We start from the raw sequence: 20,492 nt of genomic DNA, 5'->3' as shown, positions 1-20,492 counted from the left end.
CGTGAAGAGGGTCTTCAAGAAGACTGGCAAGGCAGCTGGGAACATGCAGGAGTTCAAAAAAATTTGGGCTCAAGCGTCCAAAAAATGCAATGCAACACTTGTCCGGAACTTGATGAAGAGCGTTCGATCAAAAGTTCGAAAATTCGTGAAAGAATAACTTAAAATTAATCCGGTTTTCATTATGCTTAAGTTTAACCTCGTACAATAAAGGATCAGTTTTTAGTTTGAATAAAATATCGTTTTTTATCAAAATTTGAAAGAAAAAATTGTGGATAGCTTATTTTCGATACACCCCTTATTACCATTTTGAAGTACAACCTAGTACTGTTTTTTCTACCACTGGGCCATTCTCATCGTATTCGCAATGTTGGCATCATGATTAGAGAATTTGGATCTAGCCAGGTTTATTAGAAAATTATAAAATCTTCAAAATGTGGTCGTCCAAATCTGAGATAACTAAGTGCTTACAAGTTCCTATCTCATGTCTCCCCCTGTATCTATGATGACATTTAGTCTATAAAATGGCGTCGACTGGATGCTATCGCCTTATGCGTTAGTAGCAGAATGAGAGGGTGCGAAATGGCTTATAAGTTACTGCCCATCCTATATTGCAAAATCATATTCAGACTGCGGAATTGTCAAAGGACCTAAGTTATTCACATTTCACTCCAAATTTATTACATTTATTAATGTTCAACATAAACTAAAAAAATGCACGAAATAATCATCAAACATTTTTGTGCCCAAAAACTATTTTTTTTAGGATCACATTTTTTTGATGATGTTTTTGATTTAGTGTACTCTTTCTTTTTGGTAGTGACTCCTTAAATCAATAAAATCTAGTGAAATTGTTGTTACGCGCTCTGAACATGAATGAATAATGAAAAAATCATAATGAGAAGTACCCTGGTTGGCGCTGGCCTTACAAGCCAGGGTTCGTATGTTCGAGTCCGACCTGGAAGGATTCTAAGTGTCAATAGAATCGTAGTACAAGACATGCAATGATTCTGTGCGCTAAGAATCGGCTGTAAGGTCTGTTGAAACAGAAAGGCTAAATTCCACAAAAGGAATGTAATGTCAGGACTTTATGTTGCTTTATGATAAAAAGAAGAGAAAGAGTCAAATCCATTTATTATTATTATTATATCATTTATTTGTACCCGGATTTAACCTATAGTTACGGTCGTTCGCCGGGCTAAAAAATTCATTTATTGTTTGAATGTATTTATATTCGTTACGTGTTATCGAAATTCAATGCGATGAAGATTAAAAATTCTGTGTCAATTCTTTGATATGAATATTACAGTCCATTTTAATAAGAAAATACAGTGCATATCAAAATGCAGTATATTTAAGGGTAAAAATCAGTACACAGTATTTGAGTCAAAAATATAGTACAATACTGTAAAATACAGTACGTATACTAGTGTTAGCCATAACCTAGCTATTGATCGATATTGTATCGATGATACGAAATAAGTTTAATGGAAAATTATCATCCAAAAGTATATCATTATTTCATTGTTTTTAATAAAACAAGCCAATATCCATTCCTCAACCTTTAGTTTGACTTACAATGAACTGTTACATCTGATATCTTACCAAATAATCAGTGCACAACCCATAAATTTTGTCACGAAACGCCACTGCTATGCACTGTACGGGCTCATACCGAAAGCTACATTCGCAGTCATATACATTCATCGATTCATTATTCATTTTATTTTTATTTCTTTGCACATTGCCGCTTTAGGTGAAAAATGTCTCCTTATTACAATAATAAACAAAAGATTTAACATTTTATTCAAATGAATTCAGCCAGTGATAGATCGCAGTATATCGAATTTTCGTAAGTTGAAACTAACCCTTCATCCTCTATCTCTCTCTGTATCATACGTAAGCATTTTCTATATATTCCTTCTAATTCTAGTAAAACTCTAGGTATACTATTCATGTTCACCAAAAATTAGAAGTACGAATTAAAATACTTGTCTAAAATTCATTCTTGGTAACTAGTTAAACAGGGTGTTCTTGCCTTAAGTTGTCCTCTTTTTTTAAGGATTAATAGAGAAGGTGGAAACTTGAACAAAATTCTAAAGAACACGGTAAAATTTATGGTTTCTAAGGAGCTTCAATGTTCAATAAATAAGGAATAACTTTTTCAAGTGTTCATCTTTTCTATCAACCCTCCAGAAACAGAACATGCAAAACTGATTCTCAAAGTACACCTGAAAAAATTCCTGCTTCATCGATGTCAAGTATTCAAGTCGACGCGATGAAATATAATTCCGTGAATTGTATTGAAAAAAGAAGCTCGTGAAATTTCAAATACTTGTGTTGAGTTATGAAACTTAGTATGGACCGTAAGCTAGCTTTTAAATTTATTTGGTTACAGGTAATTTAAAATCCGTGTCAGTTCTTTAGATAACATTTAGAGCCATTAGAACGGCTGATTTTGTATAATTTTCTCCCATTGTTTTCCACTTTTCGCTTTCTTTTTTCCAAAGCAAACGACAAGCTGCTGGATGACGCAATCGCTCTTGTTTGAAGCGAAACTGTGACGAACCAACAAACAGAACCAATTTTGGTTAAGAGTTTTCTTTTTACATGATTCGTATGTAGACTTTTTACAAATGGGCGTTATCAACGGCCACAAAAATAGCAACGTACAGAATTTTGATGTCAATTATTTCATTTCGGATTTGCATATTTCTATCAAAATGCTGTAGGGGATTCTTTTCAGGCTTCCAGAAGGACCAAATTGTGGAATTTTCTAGGATATTAAACACTGTTCGGAACATTTATCTCGAACGCGATGCAGTAAAATGCTAGCTTGCTTTATTTGCGCTCGCTTTGTGCGAATTTCGCACAAAGAAAAGAGCACAGAGCTAATAAAATTATACTAGATTTGCACTAAACTGATAATTTTTACCTTCGATTTCCAAGAAGAAATCATAATAGTTCTTTAGATAACATTTATTGCTCCTAGAACGGCTGATTTTGTATAATGATCCCCATCGTTATCCACTATAAATTTTCCTTTTCTCCAATGCAAACGACCAGCAGCTGGATGACGCAATCGCCCTTGATTGAAGCGGAACCTCATATTCATTATTGAATGGAGCACTAGTTGAATAATGCCGGGTGTAGTTCCACTGTCTTGACGCAGATGGCAACCTGCACACTCGAACCAACCAAGTATGCGGAGTGGCTTTTTGTGACAAAATATACATGTTCAGAAAGTTTCATTAAAATGTGAAAGGGTGTCGCCAACTCCGAATACGATTTGGCGCGAAATTCGTAATATTTAGTATAATCGTTCTCTATCGGAAAATATTAGACCCTTATGTATTTCATTTTACCATTAGGATGATCATTTACATAGGGATCAATAATCAATAATCGATTTTTTTTTTAAAGATTTTTTTTAATTCATAAATTTTGAACCACTAGGTTGTCTAGAAATGTCTCGAAATTGATAAATTGGGAGCTTTGTGGTTCAAAACGCTAATTGTATAAGTTTTAATGGTTTTCATCGTTTTTCGATTGAGGGCACCATATTTTTCTGAAAATTTAGCCTTCATGCATAACATAATAAAAAATCAGCGAAATGAACCAAACCAACCAACCTGTCAAAAAATAAAACAATTAGTGATTTGGCACACACAAAAATCATTTGTTTTTTAAATTTTCATATTTTTTATGAAAAGTAGGGAACAGTTGGCGGCCTTGGGCCATTTTTCATTTACCTTTTTTTAAATTGTAAATTTAAGGCATTTAAAAATTTCACACTCTTATGTTTTAGTATACCACCTTACCTTAGTTGTGATTTTTTTTGTAAAAAGATCCGTTTGTAATTTCTACATAACAATTTCACTTGAAAATTTGATCTTCATGTCCGAAGCAGGTTATATGTGACCTACCAAGATTGATCTATATCAATTTCCACGAAGTCGAAAACTAAAACGCGCGAAACCCGCGCAAAGTTGAAAGCTAAAACGTGCGATATTCGAGCGAAGCATTACACCACTATTTTTAATGCAGGTGATACTTTCCGCAGAACTTGAAAATCCACTTACACATAATTTAAAAATCTGCATAAGTTTGTCATATAAACACAACAAATAAGCCCGCATACAACACGTCACTTTGAAATGACGCGAAAACAATTTCATTTTTATTTTCCACCTTTTTCGATGTCCTTGGTTAATTTATACTTTCAGATGTACGTAAATAGTTACAGAAAAAATAAAATGGCTGACAATTGTGATTTTGAAAGAAGTTAAACAGATCTCGGCGAAGACTATTTTTTTTTGCTTCAACATCTTCTTGCTCGGCAAGTTTTTTTCTTCTTTGCTCTTTTTAATTCTTTTTAATTTGCACTTTTTATTTCTTTTTAGTTTTAATTATTTATCGCCTCCTGTTCAGCCTTGCTCTCCAGCAGGCATAAAACCTCCTCATCTTTTGCATCAACAGATTACAATCATCCAAATGATACATTCCCTTGAATCTAGTGCTTCTATGATAACTAAATCTAATGAGACAATAACATGAGGAACGATTTTGAGTCGCTTCAATGCATTGGATATCCTTTTGGTAGTAAGGTGACCAGATAACAGCAGCATATTTAAGAGTTGAGCGAACTAGAGTGAAATACGGAGCTTTCAAGCATGTACATCAGAGAAAATTTTAGTAACGCGAAAAATAAATCCGAATAGCCAGTTCGGTTTCACATCTCATTCAAGTCAGTCGATAAAACAAAACCGCTTACGTTCGGGACAGAAGAAACCAAGTACAGTATTGTGTAGTGAACAATAGAACGACCTCGAAATGAGTGAACCAAACGAACAAAAGCTACCGCCGACACGAAAGAATACAATTGTTGTTGACTTCAGGCAGTGCAAAATTCGATTTTCGATACGAGAACTTGAAGGTTTGCTTAAGGAGCAAATGCATCTTGACATTAAACGTGTGCATTTACTTCAATGCAATAAGACAAATAATGTTGTTTACATCCAGCTTTATAAAGAGTTGGATGCAATTCGATCCGCAAAAGACAATAACAATGTGCACTATGCGGAGCACGAGAACATTAAGTACAACATTCCAGTATATATGGAAGATAGTGCTATAGAAGTGCGTGTGCATGATCTTTCCTCAAGCGTCACCGATTCATATATTCGCAAAACTATGTCCCAATACGGAGAGATTCTCTCTATCGAAAAAGAAAAGTGGAAGAATTTTTTCCCCGGTATTCTAAATGGCGTACGTTTATTACGCATACACTTGAAGAGGCCTATATCTTCTTATGTGATTTTCGGTCAAGATACAAGAATTTCGTGCAAATCACTTGTTACCTATGACAATCAGATGGCCACCCCAAGCAACCCCAGTGCACCTGTGACAGCCACCAACAACAATGAAGCTTCCCCTTCAACGAATCCATCATTATCCCCTATAGAACAAAGTACACCAGCTGCAGTTAACAACTTACCCTCCAACCAACCAGCAATTGCAACCAATGTACAACAAGGCGCATCTACAGCAACTAGCAACGAAAAGAAGACGGAAATCGACAACAATACCATCGATGCGGCAATGGATGACGAGACGAACCACGAACGAGTGCCCCTCAATTCTCGCAGGAGAGAAATGGAAGCTCCTCTCCCCCTAGAAAAAGGGTGACAACGAGATCCAACTCAAAAAAAAAAAATATTTAAAAAATCGGCTCAATCGGCCACGTAAAGCTTGTACGCAAATATATAGATATGATCCCAGATAAATCCCAGTCTACTTAACTTGGAGATCGTTATGTAATGAATGATTTTGTCGAACGCAGCAGCGAAATCGGGGTATAAAGAATCTACTTGTAGTCATACTTATGAAGAAAGTATGATGAAAGAAGTGTAGGTTACTTAATTTGTGGAAGTTGAACGATTTGGCTTGAATCCATGCTGAGTCTCAGACATGTAGTCAGATCAACTATGTGTTATAAAATCCAGAACTATAATTTCAAAATTTTGTTCTCTAAAGAAAACATTTTCTAGAACCGCCTTCTCGTAAACTTTGATTTTATCAAGGTGAAAATTCCCCAATTCGGCCCAGCTCGACCAATTGCTGAAACGTTCGCTCATCTTTATATTTTTTGGGATTCTTAAAATTCACAACCTTCAAAAAATTATAAAGAACTTTTTTTCTTCGAACAAATGATTCAGAGTTGGGGTAAATCAGTATAAAGAGTTTCGTACAACTAAATATAAATTACGTTAACTTTGAAGCGCAAAAATAAATAAAGTTATTTTCATTCACCGTAGAACACAAAATGCCTTAAAATCTTATCCTTACTTCAATCGTCCACTCTCCGAAATTTTCACGGAAGCAAGTGCGGGTACCTTCAGCGCATCACTACCAGTTGCTATCCCTCTGGTTTTGCTGCCATTGGGTACGGGACAATCCTCACTGACACTGCTACTAGTGCTGGTGCTTTCGCTAGGTACTGCCGTTTCTAGATTAATCACCGGTGGGGGCAGAGCTTGGCCACCTGTTGTTTTCCCAGTACCATCATTGTCCATAGTAGTGTCCCAGCAACTTTCTTCTCCACTTTCTGCCAAAACAAATCTTTTACTTGCGCGTCTTTTTAGCATGCTTCCGGACACTACTAGTGCTAGGACACAGGCACAAAGCAGTAGCAGCAGCAGCAGTAACACAATCGAAACGATTTTGAAAGCACTACACACTACCACTTAATTTGCGATTTCGTCTTCACAGAAGACCACGGAGATACACAAAAAACATACACACACACGATTGATGCAATTTTTGCTGCTTAGTCGATTTCACTTCGAATTTTGCCTTTTGTTTGTTTAGCACTTGAAATTATTTCTCGCTAACACTTTTTTTCCGCCAGATGTGAGAGGATGAATCACTATTTTTATCTAAGTAAACAAATCGAAAACAAAGTCACCTTCAGTTATGAAGTGATAGGCACGTATGGAAGCATCATATCAAATAGCACAGGTCGCGATATGCAACTCCGACTCGACCGACTACTAAACTACAATTAAACCGCGATATCCAATTCGCATTGAGAAAACCTGAATGTGCAACACAGCCATCATCGGAATCATCAGTGTCGGAAGATAATAATTGCCAGCGTGAGCGGAGAAGAGAGCCCGGGTTTTGGAGCGTTGAGTTGAACTGGTGGAGATAATGACTGAGCGCAAAACCTATGCTCTCATTGACCACGGAACAGCGTGCCGAGAGTGCGAGTGGAAGCACATGGCATGCCGATAAACGCGAACACGCGCAGAGCCTCCGCGACGCCAGGCCGTGCGTGTGAACGTGTGTCGGTTGTTTCGCTTCGTAACCGCATCGGATGATCCTGAAGGTCTTTCGTTTGTCTATAGGTACAACCCGGGGGCTCATGATTGGGCGAACCACCCGACTGGCCATCATCGATGATACTCGTGCTCGATGAATGAATGGGGTTGTGTTTATTGAAGTAGTATTATTATGGGTAGGAGAAGGAAGTCTGACGGGTAGCGGGTTTATGACGTGACTACAAAAGCTGCGTCATCGTGATCACCGTATGTAGTTTTACTGCTATTGTACGACTGTAGGCTTGAGTACATCTTTTTTGCATTGTCATTCGGTTAGAAATAGTCGTAGGCAGTTTTTTTTTGGAACATTCATGATTTACCTGGAGAGAAAAAATCATGACAGTCAATTTTGATATCAGCAAGGTTTGATGCGAACAAATTGATCCTTTTCGCAGTCAATTCGGGGAAAAAACAAGATAATAAAATTACTGAGCGAAAAAATATAATGAGAAGACAAAACTTGTTATATAGATTGTGTAAACGAGATTCCAAATTCCAGTCAAACACGATACAAAGTGATAATTTAAATTGTAGCCATTACCAGCGTAAGATACTACTTTGTTTATTCAATTTATTTGGTCAAGGTTGTTGACATAACCACCTTTTTGAACTTCTTGTCTGTTTCTCAAACAAACCTAGAATCTAGCAAATTGCATCTTCAGGTATCAGAATACGATTCTTCAATGTAGGATATTGTCTAACCAGTACAGCTAAGTCACTCTTTCAATGCAAATCTGTTGGATGAGTATCAAAGATATAGTTTGGTCTGAATCCGTACAGTATTGTTTCGGAGTTTTTTAGGTTGTGAATTATTCCACGAATATTCTTAATTTTTGTATTAAACCTGACAGTCGACTATTTATTTATTCCTTTGTCAAAAATACCCTTGCTTGAGGGCATGAGGTTGTTTCTGACAGTTCAAAAGGTATTTTTAGACACTGGAAAAAATATTGCAAAAAAGTTTCAAATCTTTTGTAAAAATCCTGCCTATGATAATTGGTTTTTATACTCTCTATCAAAGAAAATACTTCAAAGTGTGGATAAATTGACAATCGAATTAATTTTCAATCGATGTTTTCGTAGGTATATTTTATTGCAATTATTGTACTACTTATCATTTATTTTCAGTACGAAACATTCCATCCTTATTTTGAATTGAACATTTAACTACTTTATAACAAATAAATACCTGAATGTCTTATTTTAACCAAAATTTAAAATCATTCGCGAAATTAAAACTTGCAACACTTGAAATCAATCCAGATTAGTTTTGAAAAACAACAATTTTTACAGAACCGATTTGGGTTTGCTCCGAATTTCAGTATAATGAAATTGAATCAAAATTCTAAACTGGCTTTAAACAAACGATTCGATAGCACTGGAAACTGGATTCGGTTTGGCATTAAAAAAAATCGAATTGTCTGATGTCCTCGCGATTGTAGAGAAGAGACCATTTTCAAAGCCACAAAATTAATCCAAAGGGTTAAATTATGTATTCCTGTAAAAACAAACAATTTTTCTGGTAGTGCAGAGAGTAACATCAGGTTGTGGAAAATCCAGATGAAATTCCGCGTAACTCTGGAAATCCACGTAAAAACCGCAAAACCAAAGAATTTTTTTATACAAAATGTCTGAGAAATGCATGCATTTTTTTTAAAAACATGAACTTTGGACTGAGATTTATGAAATCACAATTTTTTTATGCAAACAAAAATTTTTTCCTTAAAAAAAATCCTATCTAAAGTGTCAGAGAGTTAACCTAGAAAAATGGGGATAATACCAGATTTCGACGTTTCACCCTTTTCGAAGACAAAACAAGAAAACTGGATAACTTTAAAAATTCGCGTACAAACACATAAAAAAACCGCGTAAAAAAACTCAGTGTACTATTGAGATATTAAACCTTGTCTCTATAATATACCTTTAAGTAGTTCTGAATCTGCCTTTGCTGCATTTTGATCATTACACTGGGGTCTTTTCTTACGAGTTTTTTTTTATTGCGGTTTCTTTTCACGCGGCTCCAAGTTACGCGGTTTTCATATTTTGTCTTAGAAATGCATGAAACGTCGAGATCTGGTGTAGTCTTCTAAGACATTTGGCAACAAACAATTTTTTTTCCCGTTTTGGGATTTTTTTCTACGCGGATTTCCAAAGTTACGCGGTCTAAAAGTCCCGAAGTCGATTTTTTCAAAACAAAATTTTTTTAGATTTCACTAGACATTTGGCATCAAAAAATTTTTTTTCTTCGGTTTAGCGGTCTTTCTAAACGCGGATTTCCGCAGTTACGCGGATCTCCGAAATTACGCGTTTTTTTGCGCGGTTTTTGTTTACGCGGTACGTATCCCCCGTGTAAAAAGAGACCTCAGTGTATTTCTTATATATCAGAAGTCAGTAGAAATTCGTACCGTATTTTTTCTAAACTAGAGAGAGGTCAGGTATGTATGGTACGTCGAACCTGATCTGTACCCGACCGAAAATAAAACAAATTTTAAATTCTTCAAAATTATACACCAAAAAAAGTTGAACGATTTTTCCAGAATTGTAAAATCATTTAAAAAAAATAAGAATAAGCGAATATGTAATTTTTCTTCAATATTCTTATTTTAAACGTTTCATCGACACCAAAACTTGATGTTATTAAGATCAATGTTTTTTTGAATAAATTTAAAAAAGACCTTACTTCAAACATTAGCGAAATCTGCCCAAGACAATGGAAATTATTCTGAACATTGGAAAAGTGTTTCGAGTAGAATGATCCAGTAAGCAAAATTCCGAACAATCAACATTTTCAATTTAGTTCTACTATTTATTTCTTGTATTATGGATAGATACGTAATACGTCTACAACATGCTTCTTCAGTAATTTAATCAGAAACATTCTGATTACGTCTTTTTCAAGCAGCTCTAGTATTTCTGGAACAATCGGTATCAGAGCAGATAGAAGTGATTTTGATTTATTCAAGCAGTTCCTTATTCCTTACTCTAAGTTCTGCTCGCAATATTTTGAAAACGAGATCTATGTTCATTCGGCTACAGATGCAGAATAGTAACTTAAAATTCGTGTACTTTCTTTAGTATCCTTATTCATTTATTTACACTGATTTTATACCAGTTGTTGCTCGTGTTTGATATTTATACACAGAAAAAATTCCGATTCAAGAAATGAGCAAAACGAGTCATGATTTGGGGAAAATAGTATATTTTCATGTTATGATAATACAACATGGTTAAAAGTTCTCGGATCATGATTCATTTGGACTGATTTCGTTGAAATTTAGCGTAACGCATTTGACGTTGTTGGGTATAACTTCAGGCGTGTTTCTGCTACAATGGTAATCTTTGCAACATAAATTCAGGCGTTATGTTTTAAAATATGAAGATTTCAAATATAAAATAAATGGAATGGTGTGAAAGTGTGTGGCGCATTGTTTACACGATTTCAACTGATGTCTCAAATAATGTACATTTGACTAGCAAAACAGTGAAAAGCACAACGAATTTCTTTTAATCTGAAGCATCAACAATTTCAATATGTTTTTGAACAATCACGACACCTAAAATAACGTGTTTACTTGCGTTCATTGCTTCAGTTTTGATTTTTTGTGTCAGAATTTGAAACACATAAACACGTGTGAATCAAACCTCTTAAAAAGATACTCTATGAAACAAATTAATCAAACTGGTTGAACAAAAATAAATCTAATTTTCATTAGATGGTGCTCCTAATTTACAGTTGAACTTATGTTTCGGTTTACGCTCTCGAAATATTATTTTAACAACAACAGTCACATCGAATATGTAAAAATACATTCAGATATATTAATACAAAATGTAATACTTCTGTCAATTTTCGATTCATTATCTTTATGTTGTCAATTTTCTGTCAGCTGGTGGGTAAACCAACACAATTATAAAATGAATATGCCTCAGGATCAGGTAAAAAATGTCAGTAGTTCTTGCGCTTCAATGTCTGCTTTTTGTCTTACCATTAATCTATTAAACAATTCTTCACATCACTTGAGGCAGAGGGTTCAAAGTGATATCCGGATGGAAAATTGGAGTTACAAGCTTTAAAATAAATACATTCCTGAAGTAACGCTTTTCCGGACCATGATTAATTTTCATGGGAGAAGACTTTTTGCTCATGGTTTCATGAGAAGTTAAAATGTTTGGTTTCATGATTTTCTAATCATGACAGCAGTAACGGATTTCTTTCCGTGTAACCCCCAAAGAAGTTCTGGAGTTTAGTAACGTAAATTTGAGGAATTTTGGAATCTTTGTATGGACAAGTTTGAACAATTTTCGTCATATGTTTAAAAAATAAAGAAAATCAAATTTTTACAGACTACAGACGATATTTTTGTATCGTTGGGAAACGAATGAAGTTCGCATTGAAAACAAGAGAATGTTTTATCTCTGTTATTTTGATACGAATGAGATAATAAAGAAGAGCGATGGTGAAGCCTTTGGATTGGATTTTTGCGAAACATTTTACTGCTCCGATCGATACTAAGTAAAGCGAATATTGCAACTTACACATAACAAGTTGAACAAGTAGAAAACCGCATAACTACGGAAATGCATGTAAAAAACCGCAAAACTAAAGAAATATGCATGAAACGTCCAGATCTGGTATAATTTCATAATAAAAAAATTGAAAAAAATCGTCATTGGGACTAGAAAAATTTTGAGATCTCCGAAATCTAAATTTTGTTTGATGTCATGAAAGGTCAAGATCTGGTGTAATCTCAAAAAAAAAATATTTTTCTGTTAAAAATCGACTTTGAGACTTTGGGACCGCGTAACTTCTGAAATCAGCATAGAAAAAACACCAAACTAAAGATTTTTTTTTGATTCCAAATGTTCTCAAAATGCATGAAACGTCCAGATCTGGTGTAATCTCAGAAATAATATTTTTGAGAAAGATCGACATTGAGACGGTAACCAGCCAGCGACTGGCACAATAGAGAAGGCAAGTGATTATAAATAGACTCTCCTACCCAGTGATTAAGCGGAAGAATAGATATAGAACGACAACACTAGTGTTTGTTGTCTGATGAACAGAGAAGATGTTTGGATATGGGATACCGGTCGTGAGGCGGCTAGGATTTAGACCAGATTCGATGTACGCTTTACCATACCTAGTCGTGTGTAAGAGCTGTGTCTACCACAAGGCTTAGGGTGGCGAAATGGTAACGCGTATGCACGGAATGCATAAGAACGCCGGTTCGAGTCCTGTCTCTGAGCGTATCTTTTTCCAAAAAAAATATTTTGGGGTTATGTTATGACGTTAGAAGCCATCATCAACTCAGTTTATCTTATTATCACAACTAACGGGAAACAGATCTAAAGGGAAAGGTACACGGCGAAAAAATTAGAAATTTACGAAAAAGTATCGTTCACAGAGAAGGACTCAAACCCATAATGTTCTCCTTACCACGGATTTGCTGTATGTGTGGCAACACACTTCAGAATGCAACTCCATGAAATAACACATGATACTTTGTATGACACACTGAAGTTCAACTTATGTCACTATTTTCTCTTTCAACTACTAACGAGAGCAGACTTATATGAACATTTGTTACGGAAATAACTTTCTGTTATAAATTTCAGACAAAAAAGGAAACCAGTCCGAGGTAAAATATTAAGAGCTATATAAAGTTAAGTTAAAAATAAGTCAGGATACTACATTCCGATGCGGAGCTCGATTCTTCTGGATAAAACAGACTTCGAAGCCGATTCATCAATGTACAAAACAACTGCATGGCTAGTGACACGGGTCTACTCACACTAAAAATTCTTCCAGATCGGGGATCGACCACACGAAAACGGGCCTGCGAAACAAGCGCTTTCTACTATGAATCACTGACCCGGGTTAAATATGTTTCTTCAAGTTTGTGAATGTACCAAAAACTATCTTTGTTTTCGTTCGAGACTTTTAAAAAAGCAGCATTCTAGTGATTTCAGCGCAGTAAAAGAAATTTCTTTCAAGTTGAGTTGATCAAATACTTATGTAATTACTGGAGAGTCAAAGTATGTAGACCTAGACAAATTTAAAAAGCTTTTTATATTCGTATCTACTGTTTCACGGATTAAACCTTTAAATGATGATGATGATGGTCCCACCTCATACCCCTACAAAGGTGTGAGCTGAACGAGTTATCTAAGTGATAATTAATATTATTACATGCATTAACCAGTAATCAAAAATTGAAACGAGCTGGTTAACTTAGCAGGCATAGATATTCCTTCGATAGAGCAGCTGAACAAAAAGAAATTACTATACTACATTATATATTACAATTACTATCCAGGGTTGATCAAGAAAATTTCCAACCCGGGAAGATCCTTGAACAAATTAGGAATCGAACCCAATATCTCGACCAGTATCAGACAATAATTCACCAGGCCCCTCCCGCCGGACCAGTTCATCGTTATCACCACCAGCTACGATGGAATAACGAGACTGCGAATGAGCAGAGCCAAGCCCAATTTCATCAACAACTGTAGATCCCAGCATAACTCAAGAAAATCATAATTGGTCTCAAACAATAACATCTCTTAATTCAGCCTTATTCCATTTCTAGATTGTCTTTGACTGCTTTACGCGCGCGGGCTCAAACTTTTGTAGACAACTCATTTACTTTTTATCTTTATCAACTCTAAAATACTAATAACAAAAAAAAATCCATCATCATCATACAGATCATAATAACTTCTAACATCTACAAAAAATAGTGATAAGTCAAAATACATTCTTCTTCATTTTACATAATTTTAAAGAAATCAAATTATAATATATATTTTAAAATCGGTTCATAAGACAGATTTTACATGTGAAATACATAATTGTTTGAATTCATTTAGAGTTGTAGCACGTTTAATTTGTCTGGGCATCGAATTGAAAAAATTTATTCCTTTGTACAGTAGCGAATTCTGTGATCTGCCTAATAGAAAGTTTGGTGTTCTTACACCTGATGCATTTCAGGTATTATATCTATGTAAATCACTTCCTCTCTCAACTCGATCACACAAATATCGAGGCAGCATACCATTTATTAATTTAAAAATTAACACCATTGTTAAGTAATAAATTCTTTGTTTGACCGAAAGCCATTGTAATGCACTCAGCAGAAAAGTAGAGGAAGTGTATCTATTACATTTAAGTATCAATCGCATGACTTTATTTTGCAGTCGCTGTAATTGCATGATTTGTGTACTATTAGCAAGAAACAGAATGGATGGACAGAAGTCAATATGTGGTGAAATGATTGATTTATACAGAAGAATTTTATTACTGATCGTTAAATCATTTTTCAAACGACACAATACTCCGTACTTTTTGGCAATCTTCCTGATCACGTTATTAATGTGAGATTTGAATGTTAACTTTTCATCAATTACGACTCCAAGGTACTTCATCTCTCTAACGCGTTCAATAATCTCACCATCAATTTCAACGTTAGCATCATGTCTAGTGCTCGCAGAAGAAATAACCATGTATTTCGTCTTTGCGACATTCAATTTCAATTGCTTGAATTTTAACCAACGTGCTAGAGAATGTAGGTCTTCGTTTAAGTGTGCAACAGCTTCATTATAATCCTTAGATGCAATAAACAGAACCGTATCGTCAGCAAATAAATTGATATCACAAAACCGTAAAACTCGTTCCATATCATTAATATACATAATAAATAAAATTGGTCCTAGGACACTGCCTTGAGGCACTCCAAGTGAGTTATCTAGAGAACTGGACACAAAATCGTTAAAAACAGTCTTTTGTTTTCTATCATATAAATAGCTTTCAAACCATTTGTATGCTACTCCTTCAATGCCAAAGCGTTGTAGAGTTTGTAACAATAAAGGTCTTGAGATTGTTTCAAAAGCGCGCTTTAGATCCAAGAACACTGCAAGAATAGTCTCTTTAACTTCGATTCTCTCTTTCCATTTTGCTAATACCAGATTCAAAGCGGTTTCGCAAGAGTGTCCCTCTCGGTATCCAGATTGTTCCGGCATTAGCAAATTATTACCGTTCAAATAGTTCATCAACTGGTCCTTAACTACATGTTCCAATATTTTCTCCAGCGTGTGCAACATGTTGATGGGACGGTACTCTTCGGCTTTATCCGTTCCAGCAACTTTGGGAATAGGAATAACTAATGATTCTTTCCAAACTTTCGGTACGTGCCCAAACACAAACGAACACAAGTTACTACTTCGGGTCAATGAAAAAAAACACTACTCACGTAAGTTAGTACTCGTATGTTCAAGCCCCGTCGTGGAAGGATTCTAAGACAATAGCATTGTTGTAGCTCTAGTCATGCAATAGTTCTGAAACATGAATAGTCAAATTCCTCGGTAGGAATTTAATACCAAGAATTTGTTTCTGCAGTAAATTTATGCAATCAAAACCGATACATTTTTCTTCATTCAGAAGCATAAAGATCACATCGAAATATTATCAAACGAGTTCGATATTTGAAAGGTCAACGAAAACCAAACAAAAGCAAACAATAAATGAAAATTAAAATCGAAAGCTGACTAAGCAAATTCTTTTCAAATAGTGGAATTTCAATTTCAATGTCGTTTCCTACTCATCAACGACAAATGTAAACTTGAAACACCAACAAACTGGTTTTGTGTCCGCTGACGACATCCCCCTGGCGCAACAAGTGGCATCACAACCCGACCCCGTCCACTGGCGACAACTTTTGGCATAGCCCGTGTTGTAAATATTTTCCATATTTCAGTGGCCCTGAAAATGCACATCAAGCGAAGTTTCGAGGTTCACGACCTTAGGTAGTTTATCCGTAATAGCCAATGACAAAAATTCGATCAAACACTCTGACACACACTGGCACCGATTTTAAAACTGGTTTCTTTTGACATGGAATGACACTTTCTCTCACAATTAGCGGGCACTTTGAGCTAAATATCCCTTCTCAACAACAGAATTGATTCTCTCCGTCATGGTTTAGTATGGTTGGGATGAAAAATTTAAATCAAAAACAAGTCAGTTACGCATTACGCTTTGCAATTTCACTAAATGAACTGCACAAGTGGCTTATATAACAGCCTCCGTAACTACTTTCATATATCTGTTCACTGATTATGCGCACGGATCCGAACACTGAATTCGTCTTGCTACTTAACGATCGCAGGTTAAATTCCATAAATTCAACATTCCAAAGTAAAATATACTTCAATTACTCAATTACGAATGGAACGTTATGCCAAATGCCGGCATTTGGTGATTCCCGAGCATAGATTGAATAATTTTGGCGACAGTTAGTGGAACCTACTACGGACACTATTTTGCACCATTATTTGAAGCTCGATGGTCGTTTCCACTGTGATCAATTGCACACTTCCAAAGTCCGCCACGTCTCAATTGCAACTGGCCGTGAATGGCTCGAAGCGACCAATACCGATCGGGCGGGTGAGCTTTTGCACCTTGTTTTTCGCGCTCAGCCCGACCCCGCCATAGATCGGTGGTGACTGGAGAGAAACCAGTTTCGTTTGTTTTGTATCCAGTGCGGATTGTGTCATATGTTGTTCAAACATTTCGGTTGGAAGGAACCATTTTCGGAAAAGCGATTACTATTTACTAGATTTCGATTTTTTTTCGAATTCTGAAGTGTAGTTCTAGTCGCTTCCAAACAAAACAAAAACAAAATACAGATTTTATTTCTGATTTATGTCAGTAATTTATTTAAAAGGCGAAATATAAAACAACTTTTAGCGGATAACGTACCCTTAACACAATTAAACTAGTGAACAATTCAAATTAATAATCCAACAATTTAGTTTGAATCGTTGTTTCGGCGCTATTCAAATCTTTTCTGCACAGAAAACGGATGGCTTTGGAGCGAGGCAGAATTTGAGCGACGCTATTCATTGGATCTTGTATCACAGGAGACTTAGACATGATTGGATAACTAAGAGAGCGAAAGAGGAAAATTAGTAAATTGGCGAGAGACTGTCATAATCACTCGAGGTAGAGTAGAGTAAACACGTGTATTGAAATACTTTTATACAAAACAAAGCTCTTATATATTTTGTTTGTATTATATTCTACCAATGGGTTGCGCTCATAATATTTGCATAGGTTTCGAGATTTGCCCCAAGTTTTATCATCGTCAGTAACTCGATTGGTTTTGTGTTTGTCTTTCAACAATGCAATATATTGTCAGGGAACAACATTCCGATGCGGAACATATTTTCTTGTCTCAACAGTCTTGGCAGTCGATTAAGAATCTTTATACAGGACAATTACAAGTCCAAATCATAGTTAGTCGATTCTTCCATATTAAGAACCAAATTTTAACTAAGATTTGTCTTGGTTATTCTGAAATCGTGAAGCCATTCTTTTTACATAATTGTCATTTTAAAGCAAGATCTAGTCAGAACCCGGAAGAATGACGTGTTTTACTACCGTTCTGTCAGTTGTCCTACGAAGAAAATCATAAAAGGATAATTTCTCTTTTGTCCTTTTATAAACTTTTATGACCAAGACTTAGAGTTACCGGGCTACATACATTTTAATCTCGATAAAATGGCTCCACAAAATCGAGATAACATCGAGATGATAGATTTTTTTTAGAAACGTACTTGACTTATTCACCTGCCGAGTATTGGAGGTTCTGTTATTTGTGTAAGTACCATGTGCATGAGTATGATAATTTTTTACAACAAATCGTTACGATCGCTCAATTATGCGTATGTGTGCAAAATATAGGCGACAAGCATGTTACAAACGTTGAATATACGTATTGAGATGAATTCATCTTAATCATGCACTTAAAATACCAGGTGTTCTTGAAGAGTTCACTAGGCCTTAAATGCTCACCAATGCAAGTAATAACTTAAGGCACACCATGAAAAATCGACTTTTCATGCATTGTTTTAATCGATATGGGGTATTTCACACAAAATCAGTCACCAGAAAATTTTTTCCATCTAACTATTTTATTTCGGTTTCGGTTTTTATTTCTATATGATACGGGGAATTTCAAGAAATGATATTTTTAAGTTTCGTATTCGGAAAAAGAGCCTTTTTTCAACAGCATATACTGAAAGATCTAATAGAGATACAAAAATTCGTCTAAGACATGAAATGTGCGTCTTTTCCTTAGCTTTCGAATAAGCGTTTCCAGAAAAACAACCTGAGCCCCTGGTTTAAGTAAAAAAGGCATATGGCAACGACATATACTTAATATACGACAATTCCCTATATGACAGTTCAATGTATATTTCTTGTGAGTTTCATCACATAAAATCAACCATGATGCGACCATACACGCTATGCCCATCAACTATTCCGTCAATATGCCTCCGAAAACGCAGGCATAACAATGCATATTTCATCCGTACTATAATGTCTATTATCTGTGTAGAAGAACAAATGTCAACATGCTATAGAAAAAAAACCGGAATAGATGCACAAGACTTGAAACCCAACGCAGAAATTCAATACTAAAATACACGCAGGCATAATAATACGCACTTCCCCCGCATTGTATTTCCTAATAATTGCAAACATCACCTAAAAAAGAAATCAATCAGCTCACGACGAATACGTTCATTCCAAACTCAATCGCATCATCTTGTCTTGAAGAAGAATAGGTATAGGCGTTATGGATAAGTCGATGCGTTTCACGTATGTCGAATGGGTTCGATTCTCAAAAGCAAAGCCTTGGTATTACATTACTGTAATGGAATTTGAGCTTCTGTTTCAACAGACTCCGCAGCTGATTCAGAGTGTACAGAACCATTGCATGTCTGATGCTACGATCCTTCCAGGTCGGGGCTCGAACATACATTGAACCGCCAACCCGGGTTCGATTCCCGCCATGCATAAACAATTGTTGCATTTTTTGTCATTCACACAAAGAATGATGATGTAATCGCTGTGAAAAGTATTTTTGTAATCATAGCCCGGAGGGCCGAGTATCCCATACCATTCGTTTCAGTTCGTTGAGATTAGCAAATTTTAGGGTGGATATGCATGTATATGTATAGATGTAACGCAAATGTGCACTTAATTTTCTTTAAGATTATTTGACCGATTTCGGTAAACTGCACACCAAAAAAAATTTAATTTTACAGGTGACTTAATCCCTCGTACGATGTAATTCATAAAGACCTAATTTGTAAAATGACGGAAAATTTCATTCGTAATGACTAAATGTTAGATTAGCTTGCATTTTGCTGATTTCGACTATAACTTGCGTTCACCATTTTCCAGTCAAGCAGATGCATGCTTTTGTTGCGCAGTCGATTAGCAGACGTACTTGCGATCCAATGATACTCGGTTCCAGTGGTGGTGGTTGCTATCAGAATCCTGTTATTTTTATTTCAATGAATTTCATGTCATGCAGTTTCAGACATAATATTAAATGTTCTTCCACGTAAATTTGCGTGAACTGCGACGCTTCAGTTATGTGCATCTAATAAGATGTAAAATCACACGGTTTTTTCAAGTGTGTGAGAATTAAAAAAAAAAGTCTTACACTGATAAAAATTTGCACGATCGATTGATATGTAAACAGCACTTTAATCTGATATGCTTTTTCATTTCAACACATAACCAAAGCGATTTGTTTTAAGATTTCATGTGCAAATTCACTATCATACAAGATTAAATTGTTTTTCACTTAGCTTCAATGTGTTTTGCCTTTGGATGTGATGTGTTTTACTATTGAATATAACTACATGTGTTAAACACTTCACTTTCTAGTGGAAATGAGTACAGTACAAATGTATGTTCATGATTTGGTCAACCGTGTACTGTGTGTACTGTCTCATAATCTGCCGTTGAGTTTTCTTGACTAACGGTTTCGGAATAACGGAGTAAAATGTGCAAATCAGAGCTTAAAATTGTCACGCATTCTCAATGAAAGAATCCAATCCAACAGCCTCACTTTCAATACCTTATGATCAAAAAAGAACCGGAATTTTCATTTTAAAATTCCCGCGCTTGTCCAATCGGTACACTTTTATTCTCTCAACTTGGCAACACTTTTATACACATTCTGTCAAATTTTGACGCATATCGTACGATTAGTTAGTACAAAGAAGTTGAAAAATTTTCGTGTGGCGATTTTTATA

At 35.5% G+C, this 20,492-nt stretch overlaps 1 protein-coding gene across 4 annotated transcripts in view; it reads right to left on the bottom strand.

Moving 5' to 3' along the window:
- LOC131438948 (acetyl-CoA carboxylase) overlaps window positions 1-20,492 on the bottom strand; it is a 55,163-nt gene that overhangs the window by 16,299 nt on the left and 18,372 nt on the right. Inside the window, exons 1-2 of one of the 4 annotated variants that reach the window (XM_058609364.1) lie at window positions 16,692-16,777; window positions 6,346-6,935 (exon numbers count right to left, since the gene is read on the bottom strand). The exons of the other annotated variants lie outside the window; for them this stretch is intronic. Of the exons in view, the coding sequence (XP_058465347.1) occupies window positions 6,346-6,644 (299 nt within the window). The 5' untranslated portion in view covers window positions 6,645-6,935; window positions 16,692-16,777. Of the gene's footprint in view, window positions 1-6,345; window positions 6,936-16,691; window positions 16,778-20,492 lie in introns of those variants that run through there. 4 annotated transcript variants of the gene reach the window in all.

Source organism: Malaya genurostris, chromosome 3 (genome assembly GCF_030247185.1).
Source record: "Malaya genurostris strain Urasoe2022 chromosome 3, Malgen_1.1, whole genome shotgun sequence".
Lineage (NCBI taxonomy): Eukaryota > Metazoa > Arthropoda > Insecta > Diptera > Culicidae > Malaya > Malaya genurostris.
Note: the sequence above shows the minus strand (reverse complement) of the source record. Positions and strands in the feature narration are given on the sequence as shown.